This window comes from Carica papaya, chromosome 1 (genome assembly GCF_054855325.1).
Source record: "Carica papaya isolate Zhongbai chromosome 1, ASM5485532v1, whole genome shotgun sequence".
NCBI classification, from domain to species: Eukaryota; Viridiplantae; Streptophyta; class Magnoliopsida; order Brassicales; family Caricaceae; genus Carica; species Carica papaya.
This window is the reverse complement of record NC_142309.1, coordinates 17,383,570-17,398,830: the sequence shown is the minus strand read 5'-3', so window position 1 is coordinate 17,398,830 and position 15,261 is coordinate 17,383,570. Positions and strand designations below refer to the sequence as shown.

The window sequence follows — 15,261 nt, the reverse complement described above, 5'->3', positions numbered from 1 at the left end:
ATTATCTACCAAAAATAAAAGCTTTTTGAGCGGAGAAAAAGTTACACCTCAATATCTGTCCGCTAAAATTTAACCCTCTTTGTTTTGGTAATTCTTGAAATTGAGATCTTAATATTTAAACTGAATCTGCTAAATTTATTAAAACATTCTTTTTAGTTTAATTCATCAGAAATATAAAGAGGATACTAAAAATCAAGTCCTTTTAAGCAATATTATTATTTTTGGGTCAATTTTGGTACTTTCACCTAAAGGATGGATGAAAAGAAAAAAATATATATAATTTTTCTATTAATTGCGTTAATCTTGTAATTAGCAATTTAATGACGTACATAAGTAGAATTACATTAAATGGGTTTGGGAAAAGCGGTGATATGATTGAACCGACTTGACTCCCCAATCCCCATGTGTGTAGAAGCATTTTGATTTTGAAATTTCTTAGACGGCTTTTTATTAATAAGAAAAAAAAAAAAAAAAGAAAGAACAAAAACGAAAACTAAACAAACAAACAAAGAAAAAAAGAAAAATCCCAAAACCAAAAATCTGTCGTAAAAGCAGAGCTACCTACCAAATAATAATACCTTTCCCTCTATCCATCTCTAACCACTTGTCTTTCTCACCAACTGGGTCAAATCCCATCCCCCCCCCCCCCCCCCCCCCCCTTAAGATCGAGTCTTTTCTCATCCCCCCACATATAAAACCTCCCCTCTCCCCTTTTTCCTCCACTCCTCCTACCCCCTCTCATTTTCATCAATTCAATTCATTCTTCCACTTTTTCTCTTCTCAATTCTCACTTCAACTTCACCCCCCAATTCCCACTTTCTCCATTCAAACCCACATACCGATCCCTAATTTTTTTGTTCTGGGTTTTGATTCTTTCATCATAATCTCTTCTTCCCAGTCCCCAATTTCAAAATCTCCCTATCCCCGATGGGACGCTCTCCTTGCTGCGAAAAAGCCCACACCAACAAAGGCGCTTGGACTAAAGAAGAAGACCAACGCCTCATCGAATACATCCGCCTCCACGGCGAAGGTTGCTGGCGCTCCCTTCCTAAAGCCGCCGGTATTTTGTACTTACCCGCTTGTTAAATTCTCTATTTTTTTCTATTTTTTATGTGCATCTGGTTGATTTGCACACATGCGGTTTGTTTTATTGTCTTGTTTCAGGATTGCTTAGATGTGGCAAGAGTTGTAGACTGCGATGGATAAATTACCTTCGCCCTGATCTCAAGAGAGGGAATTTCACCGAGGAAGAAGATGAACTTATCATCAAGCTTCATAGTTTGCTAGGAAACAAGTGAGTTTCAACTCTCTGATACTCTCTTGATTTCTCTGTTTGGTTGATTGGGTATATCAGTCCTTTTGGATGAGATAAATAGTTAAATTCTTCTGGGTTTTGAGTTAAATGTTGGGCTTTTTTTTTTTTATTTTTTTAATTCAGATGGTCTTTGATTGCGGGAAGATTACCTGGAAGAACTGATAATGAGATAAAGAATTACTGGAACACCCACATAAAGCGCAAGCTAATCAGCCGAGGGATTGACCCACAAACTCACCGTCTACTCAACGAATCAAACCCCCCGCCCGTTTCAACTCAGTTGGATTTCAAGAACTCATCATCCTCTCCCCACCCACCCAGAATCTCATTAAACCCAAATAGCGTTACTCTGGATCTCAAGTTCGATGAGTTCCAACCAAAACCCAAAACGGAGTCTGTGGAAGAAGCAATCTGCAGTAGCAGCGGGATGACCACTGATGAAGAACAACACAAGGGGGGGAGTCATGAATATCAGGAAGAGATTAACCTAGAGCTCTCAGTTGGTCTGGCACCGAGTCGGACTCGTTCTTCTTCCGCCAAAAACAACAACAACACGGCCGAGTCGAAGCTCCAGAAAGTTCCTTTCTTGTTTGGCACATCCATGGTGACACAACCTGTTTGCTTGTGTTGCCATCTGGGTTCTCGCAAAAGTGAACCTTGCAGGAATTGCCAAACTGCAAACGGGTTATACAGATATTACATATCTTGATTCTTAGATCCATAAATTTTTATTTTTATTTTTATTTTTTTAGAATCAACTCAGTAGTTTAAATATTAGAACTGATACATGCCTAGTTGTTGAGTTCCCTGCTAATACAAGGGAGCTAAAGAAGCAGAGAAGATGTGTATGGTATGATGACTTTGTAGAGAAATGCATTATACTTAATCCTGCAAATCATTTTAAATGCTTTTTGGATCCTTCCCGTTTGTCTTTTTAATACCTCTCTTCTGTTCGTCAAGGTTTCTGAAACTTTCAATGCATCAAATATCTCATCTTTTTCCCTCTTTTCCTTGTCTTATGATGATTGATGATGTATCTTTTTCTTTTTGTCCTAGTAATGTGCTTTTTACTCATGAAATATGAGAAATCTTATGATGGGCATCTAAAAAATTGATGAAAAATAATATGAAATGTTAGAAAAGTAAATGGTATTTTTGGAACCCACTTCGTCCTTTGGGCGTATTCAATGTTGGTGGTTAGGCTTTTGATTTCTTGATGTATTTAAGATGAAAAAACCTAACTTTGTTGGAGGTGAGATTCAAATATTTTACAAATTGAGAGTGACAAGTGAGAGCAACAACTGTGTCTTGGAAATTGGCACGCACTGGAGAGAAACAGCTTCTTCCAGAAATAGCTGTGCGCCACAGATTGTCTAAACCCGCATCAGCACGCAAATACATATATGTATATAAATGCATAAACAAATAGCATTCACGTGCGTGTAAGAGGTTTTGTTTTAGTTTCGGTAAAGATCTCCATCTATATATATATATATCTTTTACTTTATGGATGGATTGAGTTGTTATATGTATGTATGGATTAATCAGTTTTTGCACTGTTAAAGAATCCGAGTCATATCCGTATCAACCATTTAAATAAAATAAACTTGTATTGTTATTAAAGTAGAAGAAGAGGGAGGAGGAGGAGGGCAGGTATGATGATATAAATGGGGTGGGAAGAAACAGTCTATGAGCTAAAATGGGTAAATTTTTAGTTGAGAGAGATGCTAATGCCTGCCTGCCAACCCTAATTCCTTGTGACTCTTTTTTATTTTTATGCCAAACCAACAAACAACTTTTCTTCCCACAGTTTATTTTTAATGTTTTTTCTTCTTCTTCTTCTTCTTCTTCTTCTTCTTTCCCACACTCAATTCTAAAATAACCTACACATCCAATCTGATTTAAATCCAAATTAATTAAGTTTTTACTACTATGATTTTATTATATGTTTGCATTCAAAAAAGATATATAATTATAATTATAATTATATTTGGTAGTGCTTCCAGAAGGAGGAGGTTTTCCTCAGATGGTTTAGTTGCAAAAAGGCTTCTAGAACCACAAATAAAGAATAATATTTGTTTGTTTTCTTATTTAAATTATAAATTATTATTATTTTTGTTATGTAAGAGAAAGAAATAAAAAAAAAAAAGGCTACCGAACCCCCTTGTCATCGGACGGTTGGCATTAATTATTTGTAGTTAAAAAAAATAAATTAAAAAAAAAAACGACGTGTACGGTATGTTAAGGTGGACCCCATTAAGAATGGGCCCCCCTCTTCTTCTTCTTCTTCTTCTTCTTCTACACCAAACTCCAAACTTTGAAATAAATAAATAAAATATCATTCAAGTTATATAAATTGGAGAGAGTAGCAGCATGTGAGATGTCTGGGAGGTAGGTAACCGAATCTACCATTAAAATAATATAAAGACTACAGTTGGTTAGTTAAAGGTTGGTGGTGGTGGTGGGGAAAAGAGAGAGAATCCACCTCTGCAAATACACTTACACTGTGCTGGTGTATGGGATTCCACCTTTATATATAATTAATTAATTCACATCTTATTATCCAAAATTAATTATATAAAATAAATAAATATTTGTACATATGACACCACTTGATTTACTCAACTAGCAAACACATCATCATGCAGGCAGGCAGGCAGGCTTCCCCTTTACCTACCTACCCATCCAATATAATATTATTTCAAAATTTATATGAAATATTTAAGTTGTTGTTAAATATCTTATGATTAAAAAATATCATATTCACAAGTTTATTTATATGTACACAGTAATTTTATATAAATAAATTATGAAAAATATATAACTGATCTACGATAGTATTTTAATATATATATATGAGATATGCCGCAAAGTATGATTACAAAAGTTGTCCCCTCTGCTACGTATATTTGTTTTCTAATTCAGTTTATAATTATAGAAAATTAAATTTAATATTAATTAATTGAAGATGATTGGCACATAATATATTTTAAAGTAATTCCTTTTTTTATTTTATTAGTTAACACGTATTCTTTTTAATTAATAAATCACTAATAAACCGACACATTAATTCAACCGTCAATCTAATTTAACAAATAAAATAAAATGGGTTCCAAATTAATTAGGTTTATATTTTGTTAATACATTAATAATTGCATGTGATTTTAGGGTGTGCGATATCATAATTAATATGGTTAGGTAGGAGTAGAATGAGAGGTAAACCGTAATTAATAAATATAAAAACCTTTGAAAACTATTTAATATATTAAAAGAGTCATGTTGATGGTTTCATGATATGTCGCGTCTCACAATTATTTACAGCCCGTGTTTCTTTTCAAAATGTAAATATATATGCATTATATTATTAACAAAAATATATTTATTTATGTAATGTTATAATTATTTTTACATATATATATATATATATAGTTTATTCACGTTAAAGATCTGATTGAGGTGTAAATATAATCAATAGGGAGAGGTGGGGTCCACCGGGAGACAAATATAATAAATATAAAATGGATAAGCATCAGAGTGATAGACAGACAATACGAGAAAACTACTCGGTGAATTGCTGACGACATCAATTGCAACTGTTCTTCTTCTTTATTATTATATATTTATTATTATTATTAAGATTTACATTTTAAATTTTTTAATAAAAAAATCTGTTATCGTCATTCTAAAACGTAATTATTCATTTAAAAATAAAATTATAAATATATAAAGACAAAGTAGAAAACACATATTCCTTCCGCTTTTTTGGACAAAAAATAAGAATAAGAAAAAGAAATTATTGACGAGTGTAATATCTCTTTCTTTTTCAAGCCTGATTTTTCTATTTTGCAAAATTAAGAAAATATGATGGAGAATTAAATACTTGAAAATATTTTATTCTTATTGTTTAACTTATAATGCCACCTATTAACAAATAATTCCTTATATATATATATATATTTTTTTTTTTTTTTAATTTTTAGTTACATAAATTAAAAAAAAAAATTATATTTGTCAAATCTATTCAATTTCTTTTTGAAAAATCTGATATCAATTTTCAAAAAGATTGAAAAAATATAAGAAAGATTGAAAAATAAAATCATATGATTTGATTATATTATTTTACTATTTTCAAATAATCAATAATTATTTATAACTTTTAAATGCACAAAACTTTCCAAAAATAAATATATATATTGTATTAGAAAAAGAATAACTAAAGCAATTAAGAGTTTAGAGTTTTCATTCCTTACACAGTAAATCAGAATATCCATTAGGGATACAGAAATGTTCATTTAAAAAAGTTCAAATAACGGAATAAATAAATAAAACAAAACGTAACTAAAAATTTTGAAGGATTAACCTCCAGTAGACAACTCTGATGAGATTCACCAGACAACTTTTATTCACAACTTTCTTATTATTCAAGATCTGGATCTTGATCTCACTAATATGAAATGGTTAAATAAGGAAGATGAACTATACTATTACAATAAGAATATCACATTTAACACCGATACGAAAAATAAAAAAATTGGTAAAAATTATCAAATAACTAATGGAGCCATTATTTTTTAAAAAATAAATTCGTTTAACTTAAAAACTATTATTTCGTACTTACTCTTATGAGTTTCTAAAATCGATTTATGAAAATAATAACCCGAATAATATTTTTATTTCACACTTCAAGGAACAATGATAATAAATTTACCTCCTTACCTGCTTGCTAGTACCTATGGGGGTCCATAAGGATGTCCCCTTACGCGTGAACCCAGTATTCAGTAATCAATCAACCGACTATCTTCATACCTCGTTCGGTAATTGACGTCAAACATACCACCACTTCGATACTCAATCTAGTATGAGGATGATCTATACCTCCTAACTCCTTCTAATATGGGACTTCTCAACCTTCTTCGACTGAGATAACGTTGATAGTATGATTTTTCTACGCCCAGGTCCGTACACCTATACCCAAGATACCCGATAAGCCCTTTCGCACACATATTCATATTATTCACCAGCCACTAATCACATGTAATCAACTTATTCCATATTTACAGAACAATAGAGTGATAATTACTCAAACAATGTAAATTAATCGATTAACAACTAAGGGAGACATGGTAAGACATTTATTGCAAACCAATCAACAAATGAGGATAACACAGGTAGATAAACTAAATAAATAAGAACGCAATTAAAATCAATAAATTAAAACACATGATATAGCAGTAAGCATTCTAGGCATTACAGGAGAAAATAAACAACAAAACTATAGTAAATATACACTGATCGGTTCCAGTTCCAGTTCTATTGGTGACCTATAATTAATTTAGGAATTTTTATTTTTTATAAAATACGCAATTATTAATTATTAGACTTAATTTAATGTAACGAGATAAAAGAGTGAAAGATTCTTATCCCGAATTGGTATTCGAAACACCATTTTTTTCATTGCGCCTCATGGTGGTTTCCAGGTTTCTTGAGTTTTTTCTGTGAAAATAAAAAATACGTGTCACGTATCCAAAAATATCTCAAAAGGTCAAAATAAGTGTTTTAAAACTTTTTTGGCTGATTTAAGGTTCCGGCACGGCGGAACCGTCGTGCTTCGGCACCGGCTTCAGCGCTCACCGCAGTGGTTCCTCTCAGCCTGATCGTTTTCGGCTGATTTTGGTCGTTTTTGACCAGTTTTACATGAAAACCTGCTGAAAAAGGAAAAAAATCGAGATCCTACTAGCGAAGGGGTCTCCCGATGCGGTGGCTTCGCCGTTCTTCTTTTACGGTTAGAATTTTTCTTCAGCTAACCTGCACCAGAAAGAAACGAAAAACACGGTGGTAAAAAAATAGAGGGAATCAGGGAATGAAAAGGGGTTCATCGGAGGAGATTTTAGGTTACGGCAGCGGTGACTCGGCTTAGTTGTGCTCGCATTTTTCAGGTCATCCATCGGTCTTTCGGCTCTAATGTGGGTGTGGAGAGGTTCAAAATTCAATGCTAAGCGAAAGAAAATTTTTTTTACCTCTTCAACTTTGACGAGTTTCGATGCGACGATGATAATGTTCCTCTGGCAGCCCCCGACCACCCTTCTTCTTCTTCTCCTGTCAGGGGTGTCAGCTAGGGTTTTTGGAGCTGACTGCAGAAAGATATTTAAACCTTTCTTCCCTTGATCCTAGCTGTCTATTTGCGTCGACATGGAGTAAGGAGAGTCGTCCGATTCGAAGTCAGTTTAGGCCGATCCGTGTGTAAATTTGAGCCGTCTATCGCGATTAAATTCAGCTGTCTGATCGTGTTTGAAGAGGAAACGGATCTGGACCATCCATGTGCGCGAGATACTATATGGGTCGTTGGATCCGCTGGTACACGGATCGCCTGCGTGGCCTCCCGTGTAGACGTTTATCCATGTGTCTGCCACGCGGCGCATAGAGACTGGCCACGCTGATGAGGTGGCGGTCCACGTGGCCAAACTTTTGAAAATTCTATTTTTACCCTAATTTTTTAGATTTTTTTATAAAATAAGTATTTACTTATTTCTACTTTGATCTTGATTTTTAAAAATATTTTCAAATGCATCAAAAACTCAATTTTTATAAAAAATTCATAAAAATTAAAATTAAATTATTTTAAATTTATTTTTCTTACAAATATTAAATTATTCCGTACTAAATTTTTAGGTCCAGGTGTTCATAACTATTATCTTAACGCCAAAGAACAGTTCGACCTAATATTTTATTTATATCCTAATTGATCCCTATTTTGCATGTGCATTCTTTTAAAAAAGATCATAAATTTGAGTCAAATTATATTTTTGTATCTTTACTGATTTAAATATCATTTTTATTCTATTACAATTAAGATATGTATATCACTTAATTAATAAAAATATAAAGTTATTTATTTATTTTTTTAAAAAAGACTTTGAGAATTTGCTAATTACAATAATGGGTATTATCTAAAATGTTAACTGTCATGATATGCATTCTGAATAAATGGGCTTGAACCATTGATCTGCCAGCTTAGCCCAAATAAATCTGGGCCGTATATCTCTGAGATGATTGATTCATTCGCCTTTTCCGTTTTGTTGAATTGGAAACAATAGTTCATGTATTATTAGTAAATTATTTAAAATGATTTTCCAAGATTAGTCGAAAATTTCTGTATTTTAATTTAATTAAAATTTTAATTACCAGTTAAAATCTCAATTGAATAGCTGGATTTTTTTAAAATAATAATTAAATAATCATGTTTTATTATCTCGGAAATCCTTCTAATACCGTGCTAATAAAATAAATTTATTTATCATCATAACATTCCTTGCAAGACAAATTAAAAAAAAAATTATTTATTGATTTCATTTAATGATAATTGATTTTATTAACTTAAATACATATTTTTATTTGAGCGTAGATATTTAACCAAGGCAATTTGCCCACCAAAAAATATATATTTTTTTTAGTAAATTTAATTTACCATTCACGTTAATAAATTAAAATTTTAATTTTACAAAATTAAATATTATAAATCCTAATATATAATATAATTACAAAATATCAAATTATAAATATAATAATTTATTGAAATTAATTTTAATTTTATTAATATATTAATAAATTAAAATTTTTATTTTATAAAATTAAAATTATAAATTAAATTCGTAAATTTAAAATAAAATATAAAAATATTAATCATTAAATTATAAATATATAATTTGTCAGCTTAATTTGGAATAAAAAATAAAAAATAATACATGGTGTCAAATAGTATTCTAATATGTTCGTACGTCGTCGTGTCAAATATCAAGCTCTCTCCAAATACGCGATAGATAGTGCGCACAATGCACCACAAGACAACCCACATTTAATAATAAATAATTATTATTACAAAATAAAATCTAATTACTTATTTTTCTATTAGAGTTTTTAACAAATTAATCAGAATTTTATAAAAAAAAATAAGTAATACTTATTCATAAATAATATACATAAGCCATAAATTAAAATTAAAAATAAAATTAAATTTTTTTTTTTTAAAAAAAAAAAAAAAACCCTAACCCAAATCCCTTCCTACGTGTTTCAGAATTTAGAAACCAAAAGCCCCGCAAAACCCTTCTTCTTCGGCTTCGTCTTCCCCTTAACATTTCAAACCCTCTGGAGCTATCTACTTCTTTTCACTTTCCCGCCTCCTTCTCCATCCCTCTGTCTCTGTCTCTCTGTAATTGCAGATTTGTGGGCAGCTATCTGAGAAGAAAACGACACCAACAGAATGTGAAATGCTCGGTAGGGATGCAGAAGCTTTTACGCGGAAGCAGTCCTGCAGGTCTTATCCTCTCGTCTCAGGCTAGTCCTGCTCTCTCCCTCCCTTTCTCCTCCAACTTCCTCTCTCTCTACACCACCAACCGACCCAACGGCTTTCACTCTTTCAGCCTCAACAGCAGCACCAGAAAAAAGAAGAACGCTCTTCCTTGTCTGCCTCCAACATCCCTCGCTTCTCCTCATTATTATTTTCCTTGTCTGATAATGCCACCGACAGCAACCCCTATGCCCTGCGGTGGCTCGGCTTTTGCTGCTTATTTATCGAAAAACCCGACGCGGAATACGTTGGCCGCCCGGTTTTCCTCTTCTAGCTACAGCACCTGCCGCTGCGCGGTTGATGTGAAAATTCCGTCTCGTGCCTGGGTGGGCCGGACCGTGACTAGGTCCTCATGGTCTCATGCCGGTACGCAGGACGGGCCGGGGCTTCCGGCGGCAACAGCAGCCGTAGAGGATTTGAAGAGTTCCGATGGAGGAGACGACGAGCAACTTGGAAATGAGGAAAAGCGCGTAAGGTTGAGTAGGAGACAGAGGGCTTCAGGCGGTGGCGTGGCAAATCCTGACTTGTTGACGATTCCGGGAGTCGGGCCTAGGAATTTGAGGAAGCTTGTGGACAATGGGATTGGAGATGTTGCGGAGCTCAAGCAACTGTATAAGGATAAGGTACTTAGTTCCATTTTTGTTAATATCTTTCTAGCTGAACCGAAATTTTATTGTGCATATTAAGTTATTTCTCCCTTTTTTTACTTCAATTTATGATGGACGATTTTACGTTGCTGGACTCAGCAAAGTGTGAGAATGGAAATTGCTATTTGCATGAACAAGCTTGTACTGGTTCACATGACAGATAATTGCTTATATTTTTGTGTTCTAAGTATCACTTTTTCACATGACAAACTTTTACTGGTTCTTTTGTAAGTGGGCTTGGTTTGAGAATAAGGAAGAGGTAATTAGCGTTGCGTAGTATAGTGGATTAAGTATAATCTGAATTTGTTCATTGATAGTTGGGTTATCATCAGTCACTAAACTATAAAGGTATGATTTGGGCTACTGATTTGAGGAATTAATTACAAGAATTTGTTAACCAACTTTTTTATTTAAAGAAAAAAAAATTTGTTGTCAAACTTTGGTTTACCGGTGAAGAAGCTTACAGCTGAAATCCTGTTGAGCCAAGGTTGTGGGTTGAAACCCTGGCAAGCCCTTTTTGTGTTTGGTTGGTCTCACTGTCATTATGCTTTGGTTTTAGACGGGTCGGAGTCTATGATCACAGCAGTGAGTTTCTTGATTGAGAGGGAAAACTACAAGAGTTTGCTTTATATGCACCTAAAATTACTTGATTTTCAGTGTTTGATTCTGTGCTAACATGGTTTATGGAGCTGCCTTTTTGTAGTTCTGGAAGGCTAGTCAGAAGATGGTTGAGTATTTACAGAGTTCTGTGGGCATTATACATAGAAATCATGCACCTAAAATTACTTGATTTTCAGTGTTTGATTCTGTGCTAACATGGTTTATGGGGCTGCCTTTTTGTAGTTCTGGAAGGCTAGTCAGAAGATGGTTGAGTATTTACAGAGTTCTGTGGGCATTATACATAGAAATCATGCTGAAAGTATAACAACCTTTATCCAAGAAAGCGTGGATGAAGAGTTGAAGGATGCAAACACTGGTATGAAGCCAGCATCGAAGAAAAGGCTCACTTTCTGTGTGGAAGGAAACATAAGTGTTGGGAAAACAACATTTCTTCAGAGAATAGCTAATGAAACACTTGAACTGCGTGACTTAGTTGAGATTGTACCAGAACCGATTAATAAGTGGCAGGATGTTGGACCTGACCACTTTAACATATTGGATGCTTTCTATGCTGAGCCAGAAAGGTATGCCTACACGTTCCAGAATTATGTTTTTGTTACGAGGGTTATGCAGGAGAAAGAATCATCTGGTGGAATTAAGCCTCTCAGATTGATGGAGAGGAGTGTTTTCAGTGACAGAATGGTAAGCATCCTGTAGCTCACTACTTTCTTTTAAAGGAACATAAGACATTGATCTTATTGTAAATATTTTTGGTTTTCTTCTATCAACTGTATGGAAATTCATGCAATTTCCTTGTTTCAGTTTTTTTAATGTATTGCAAATTTTGAACCGATATGTGGAAATTGACTAGTTATTCAGAAAAACTTGAAAGACAAGTGATAACAATAATTTCTTTCAATTTTTACCACGACCAACATCAGTGGATTTGAAACTTTTGCATCTCTTTCCTTTCTTGTTTGATTGATCACATTCAAGAGGGAAGAAAACCCTAAATTATAAGACTTTCAAGGCTGATGCATTTTTATTTGCTTAATAAAGGTTTTTGTCCGAGCTGTTCATGAAGCCAAGTGGATGAATGAGATGGAGATTAGCATTTACGACTCATGGTTTGATCCTGTTGTCTCATGCTTGCCTGGGCTTATTCCTGATGGCTTTATCTATCTTAGGGCAAGTCCTGATACTTGCCACAAGAGAATGATGCTCCGGAAGAGAGCAGAAGAGGGTGGAGTCAGCCTTGAGTATTTGCAAGGCTTGCATGAAAAACACGAAAGCTGGCTTTTCCCATTCCAGAGCGGCAATCATGGAGTATTGTCTGTCAATAAGCTACCCCTGCATGTCGATAGCTTACTTCATCCTGATATAAGAGATCGGGTGTTCTATTTGGAGGGTGATCATATGCATTCTAGCATTCAAAAGGTACCATGGATGTCCCTTTATGTGAAATTTACTTTGTTAATTAAGAATGTGGCTTAGGCTTGTTTGGATGTTTGCAGATTCCAGCATTAGTTCTTGATTGTGAACCCAATATTGATTTCAGCAGAGACATTGAAGCAAAGAGACAGTAAGTTACCTATCTATTTTTTCTAATGCAAGTTGTTTATTTCTTATAAAAGCAGTATTCTTGATATGTCAAATTATTCTACATGTATTTTGCATCCATCCACATGTCAGTTTTCTCTGGCACCATAAGTTATGCTGAAGAACATTTGTATGAGTACTGTCATAATGTTTATCAGTATATGAACTGATTTCACAATCTGGCTGTGATGAAGGTACGCTCACCAAGTTGCAGAGTTCTTTAAATTTGTGAAGAAGAAGAAAGAAGTCTCGGCTTCCTATGGTGGCAAAGCAGATGCAACAAGTAGCCAACAAAAGTTATTGCTGCCTCATCAAGGAGGAATGTGGGTACCAGATGGGAAGCATTTTCCTGAGGCAGCACTCAAATCTTTAGATTTCAGACGAGCAATGTCATTGATGACTGGCTCTTAAGTCTGCATCCTTTTTCAAACCCTGGAATCAAATCTTGTTTCCCCTGACATGCCTCTGGGTCATGTCTGATTCCTCGTCTTGTAAAAATGTTTGTGCCTGTTAACTGGTTTAGAGATGTAGAAATAGGTGCTCGCTTTGTAGGTTGGGATGCTTTCTGATCTAATGTCGGGTTGTGGAAGCTTTATTTTCTTCAGAATTAGGTCTTCTTAGGTCGGATGTTTTTACTTGTAATTGTCTAAGAATTGATGGTGGCCGGGAATGTAGCTGAGTGGTCAACAATGCCTATGTCAATGGCTTTGGTACATCACAATTCACTAGGCATAACCAGACAATTGATTCACCCTCCGCTGTCTGTATATTTTGTTGAATCAAGGTTTCATGTTAACCTTTCTGTGTCTATTCTTTAGCGCTTACATATTTTTCAAAACACATAATGAACTGATTTCATTTTAAACTGAATCTGATTTCATGCTTGTGATCTGTAACTCGAAGAAACTACAATGGGGTTAACATATATATGATTGGTACACTTCAAATGGTCTTGGGTTTTGACTTGCTAATTACAAGTGTTTAAAAAATTTGTTTGATCATGAGAAGGCGGCGTTTTCTTCCAACCCATGTAGTCATCCATGGATAATCACCGGAAACTTCCCGGTAACCGGCAGCTGTATAAAGCTTCTGAGCACCTAAATCGTCTTCATAAACTCGAAGCACAAGAAATCTGAATCCCCACATCAGTGACATTACATCACAAGCTTTTAGCAATGCACTTCCAATCCTTCTTCTCCTATTTATTATTATCATTATTATTTACCAACCAGTCAGTTTGCTCTTGTAAAATTTGTAATAGAAAGATTATTTTTATAAAAGCAAAATTAAACCTGAAGCTTGGGGAAACAGCAAGGCCGGACACATAAAGGTATTCTTCGGCTCCTGAAAGATGTCTCAAAACGGCGTCGTCTCTTTGAGCCGTTACATCCACAGCACCCACAATTTTCTTCTTCGTCAACTCTGTCCAATCGCTCTCTGGTTCTGCTACTAAACATGCATACCTGACACACCCAGATAATTAAATTGATAAATTTCAAAGTTTCCATTAAAAAGTTTCAAACCTTGGATTTTTAATTATACACGATCAAAGATTACCTGTTGGGTGGAGAGTTTCTAAGTTTGTAATGAAGCCCAGCAAGCACCTCTGCCTGTTATTTTCAACTACATCACACACACGCATATATATGTATATATATATTGGTGTATAGGTATATGATAGAAGTTACCTTGAAGAATTCAAAGAACAAATCATCAAAAAAAGCCATGGGAGTATGAAAAGCTTGAGCTTGAACAAAAGCAGCTTTACTCGTTTCAGCTTCATCACCGACGCGCAATCTCCTAACTTTCCACCCGTAATCCTTCACCAACCACTCCTCGGCCACCTTGTCTCTGGCTTCCACACTCCGGCCGCCGGCCAGAGTCACCGAATCCGGCCATGAGCAGTGCACTGCTAGACCTTCCCAGCACCTTCTCTGCTTTTTACTGATTCGGCCATGGGTGCCATTTTTAGTCAAACTTCCTCTGTTTTTGTTATGGGAGTAAGAAGCTTGTGTGAATATGGCTCTTGAAACAGAAGAGTAGGAGCTTTGTAGCGTGTGAGCCATGTGTTTCAATTTTCCCTTGTTTTCACTTCATATTAATTTTTGGTAAAATAATTACAAACCCATTTCAATTCAATGTTTTTCTAAGGGGGAAATTCATCAGAGTTTCAAAGTCCAATAATTTATTATTTATAACTTGTGTTGTAATGATCATAATTTTGGAGAGGATAAGATGTATGTACTTGAATTTTTTTTTTTTTTTTTTTTTTTTTTTTTTGTGGCGACAACTGGTTTTTCGGGAGAACCAGAAGTCAAATACCACGTGGGAAAGCTGTTAGCCTAACACGTGGAACCATTATTTTCTAAGATCTATTTCCTTTTTATTGAACAATGAATTTTTTTTTTTTAATTAAATGAGAAAATATTAAACACTTTTTATAACTACTTGTTCTTCAAAACCCATAAAGAAAAAGAAAACAATTATTTATTGCAGATACATATATATATATATATGGATAATGAGGATGGTTAGCAATTGATGTAACAAACACATTGGTAACCCTCGTTGAGAATTGTCAAACAGACACCATTGCTGGAGGCAGCTTTGCTTGCAAACCATCAAGTTACAGCCAGTTGGGTCCATGACTGTCATGCATCTTCCACTCTCCTTCACTCTTCACCACCTCCTTCATTCCCACACCTTATTATTATCAAACAGAAAATAGTCATTAGTCTAATATATATTAATCTAAG

At 34.4% G+C, this 15,261-nt stretch overlaps 3 protein-coding genes across 3 annotated transcripts; 2 read left to right on the top strand and 1 right to left on the bottom strand.

Moving 5' to 3' along the window:
* The first annotated feature begins 684 nt into the window (after positions 1 to 684).
* On the top strand, positions 685 to 2,233 carry LOC110825263 (transcription repressor MYB6-like). The gene is made up of 3 exons (XM_088221259.1): positions 685 to 1,060; positions 1,165 to 1,294; positions 1,439 to 2,233. The coding sequence occupies exons 1-3, from the start codon at positions 928 to 930 to the stop codon at positions 2,022 to 2,024; spliced, it is 849 nt and encodes a 282-aa protein (XP_088077385.1). The 5' UTR covers positions 685 to 927; the 3' UTR covers positions 2,025 to 2,233.
* Positions 2,234 to 9,373: 7,140 nt separating this feature from the next.
* On the top strand, positions 9,374 to 13,301 carry DNK (P-loop containing nucleoside triphosphate hydrolases superfamily protein). The gene is made up of 5 exons (XM_022040337.2): positions 9,374 to 10,282; positions 11,150 to 11,608; positions 11,966 to 12,343; positions 12,421 to 12,488; positions 12,700 to 13,301. Exons 1-5 carry the CDS (start codon positions 9,593 to 9,595, stop codon positions 12,914 to 12,916), a joined length of 1,812 nt encoding a protein of 603 aa, XP_021896029.2. The 5' UTR covers positions 9,374 to 9,592; the 3' UTR covers positions 12,917 to 13,301.
* Positions 13,302 to 13,358: 57 nt separating this feature from the next.
* Positions 13,359 to 14,694, bottom strand: LOC110813275 (Acyl-CoA N-acyltransferases (NAT) superfamily protein). Its single transcript, XM_022040338.2, has 4 exons — positions 14,194 to 14,694; positions 14,063 to 14,115; positions 13,798 to 13,968; positions 13,359 to 13,703 (listed from the first exon to the last, which is right to left on the bottom strand). Exons 1-4 carry the CDS (start codon positions 14,569 to 14,571, stop codon positions 13,487 to 13,489), a joined length of 819 nt encoding a protein of 272 aa, XP_021896030.2. The 5' UTR covers positions 14,572 to 14,694; the 3' UTR covers positions 13,359 to 13,486.
* Positions 14,695 to 15,261: the final 567 nt, after the last annotated feature.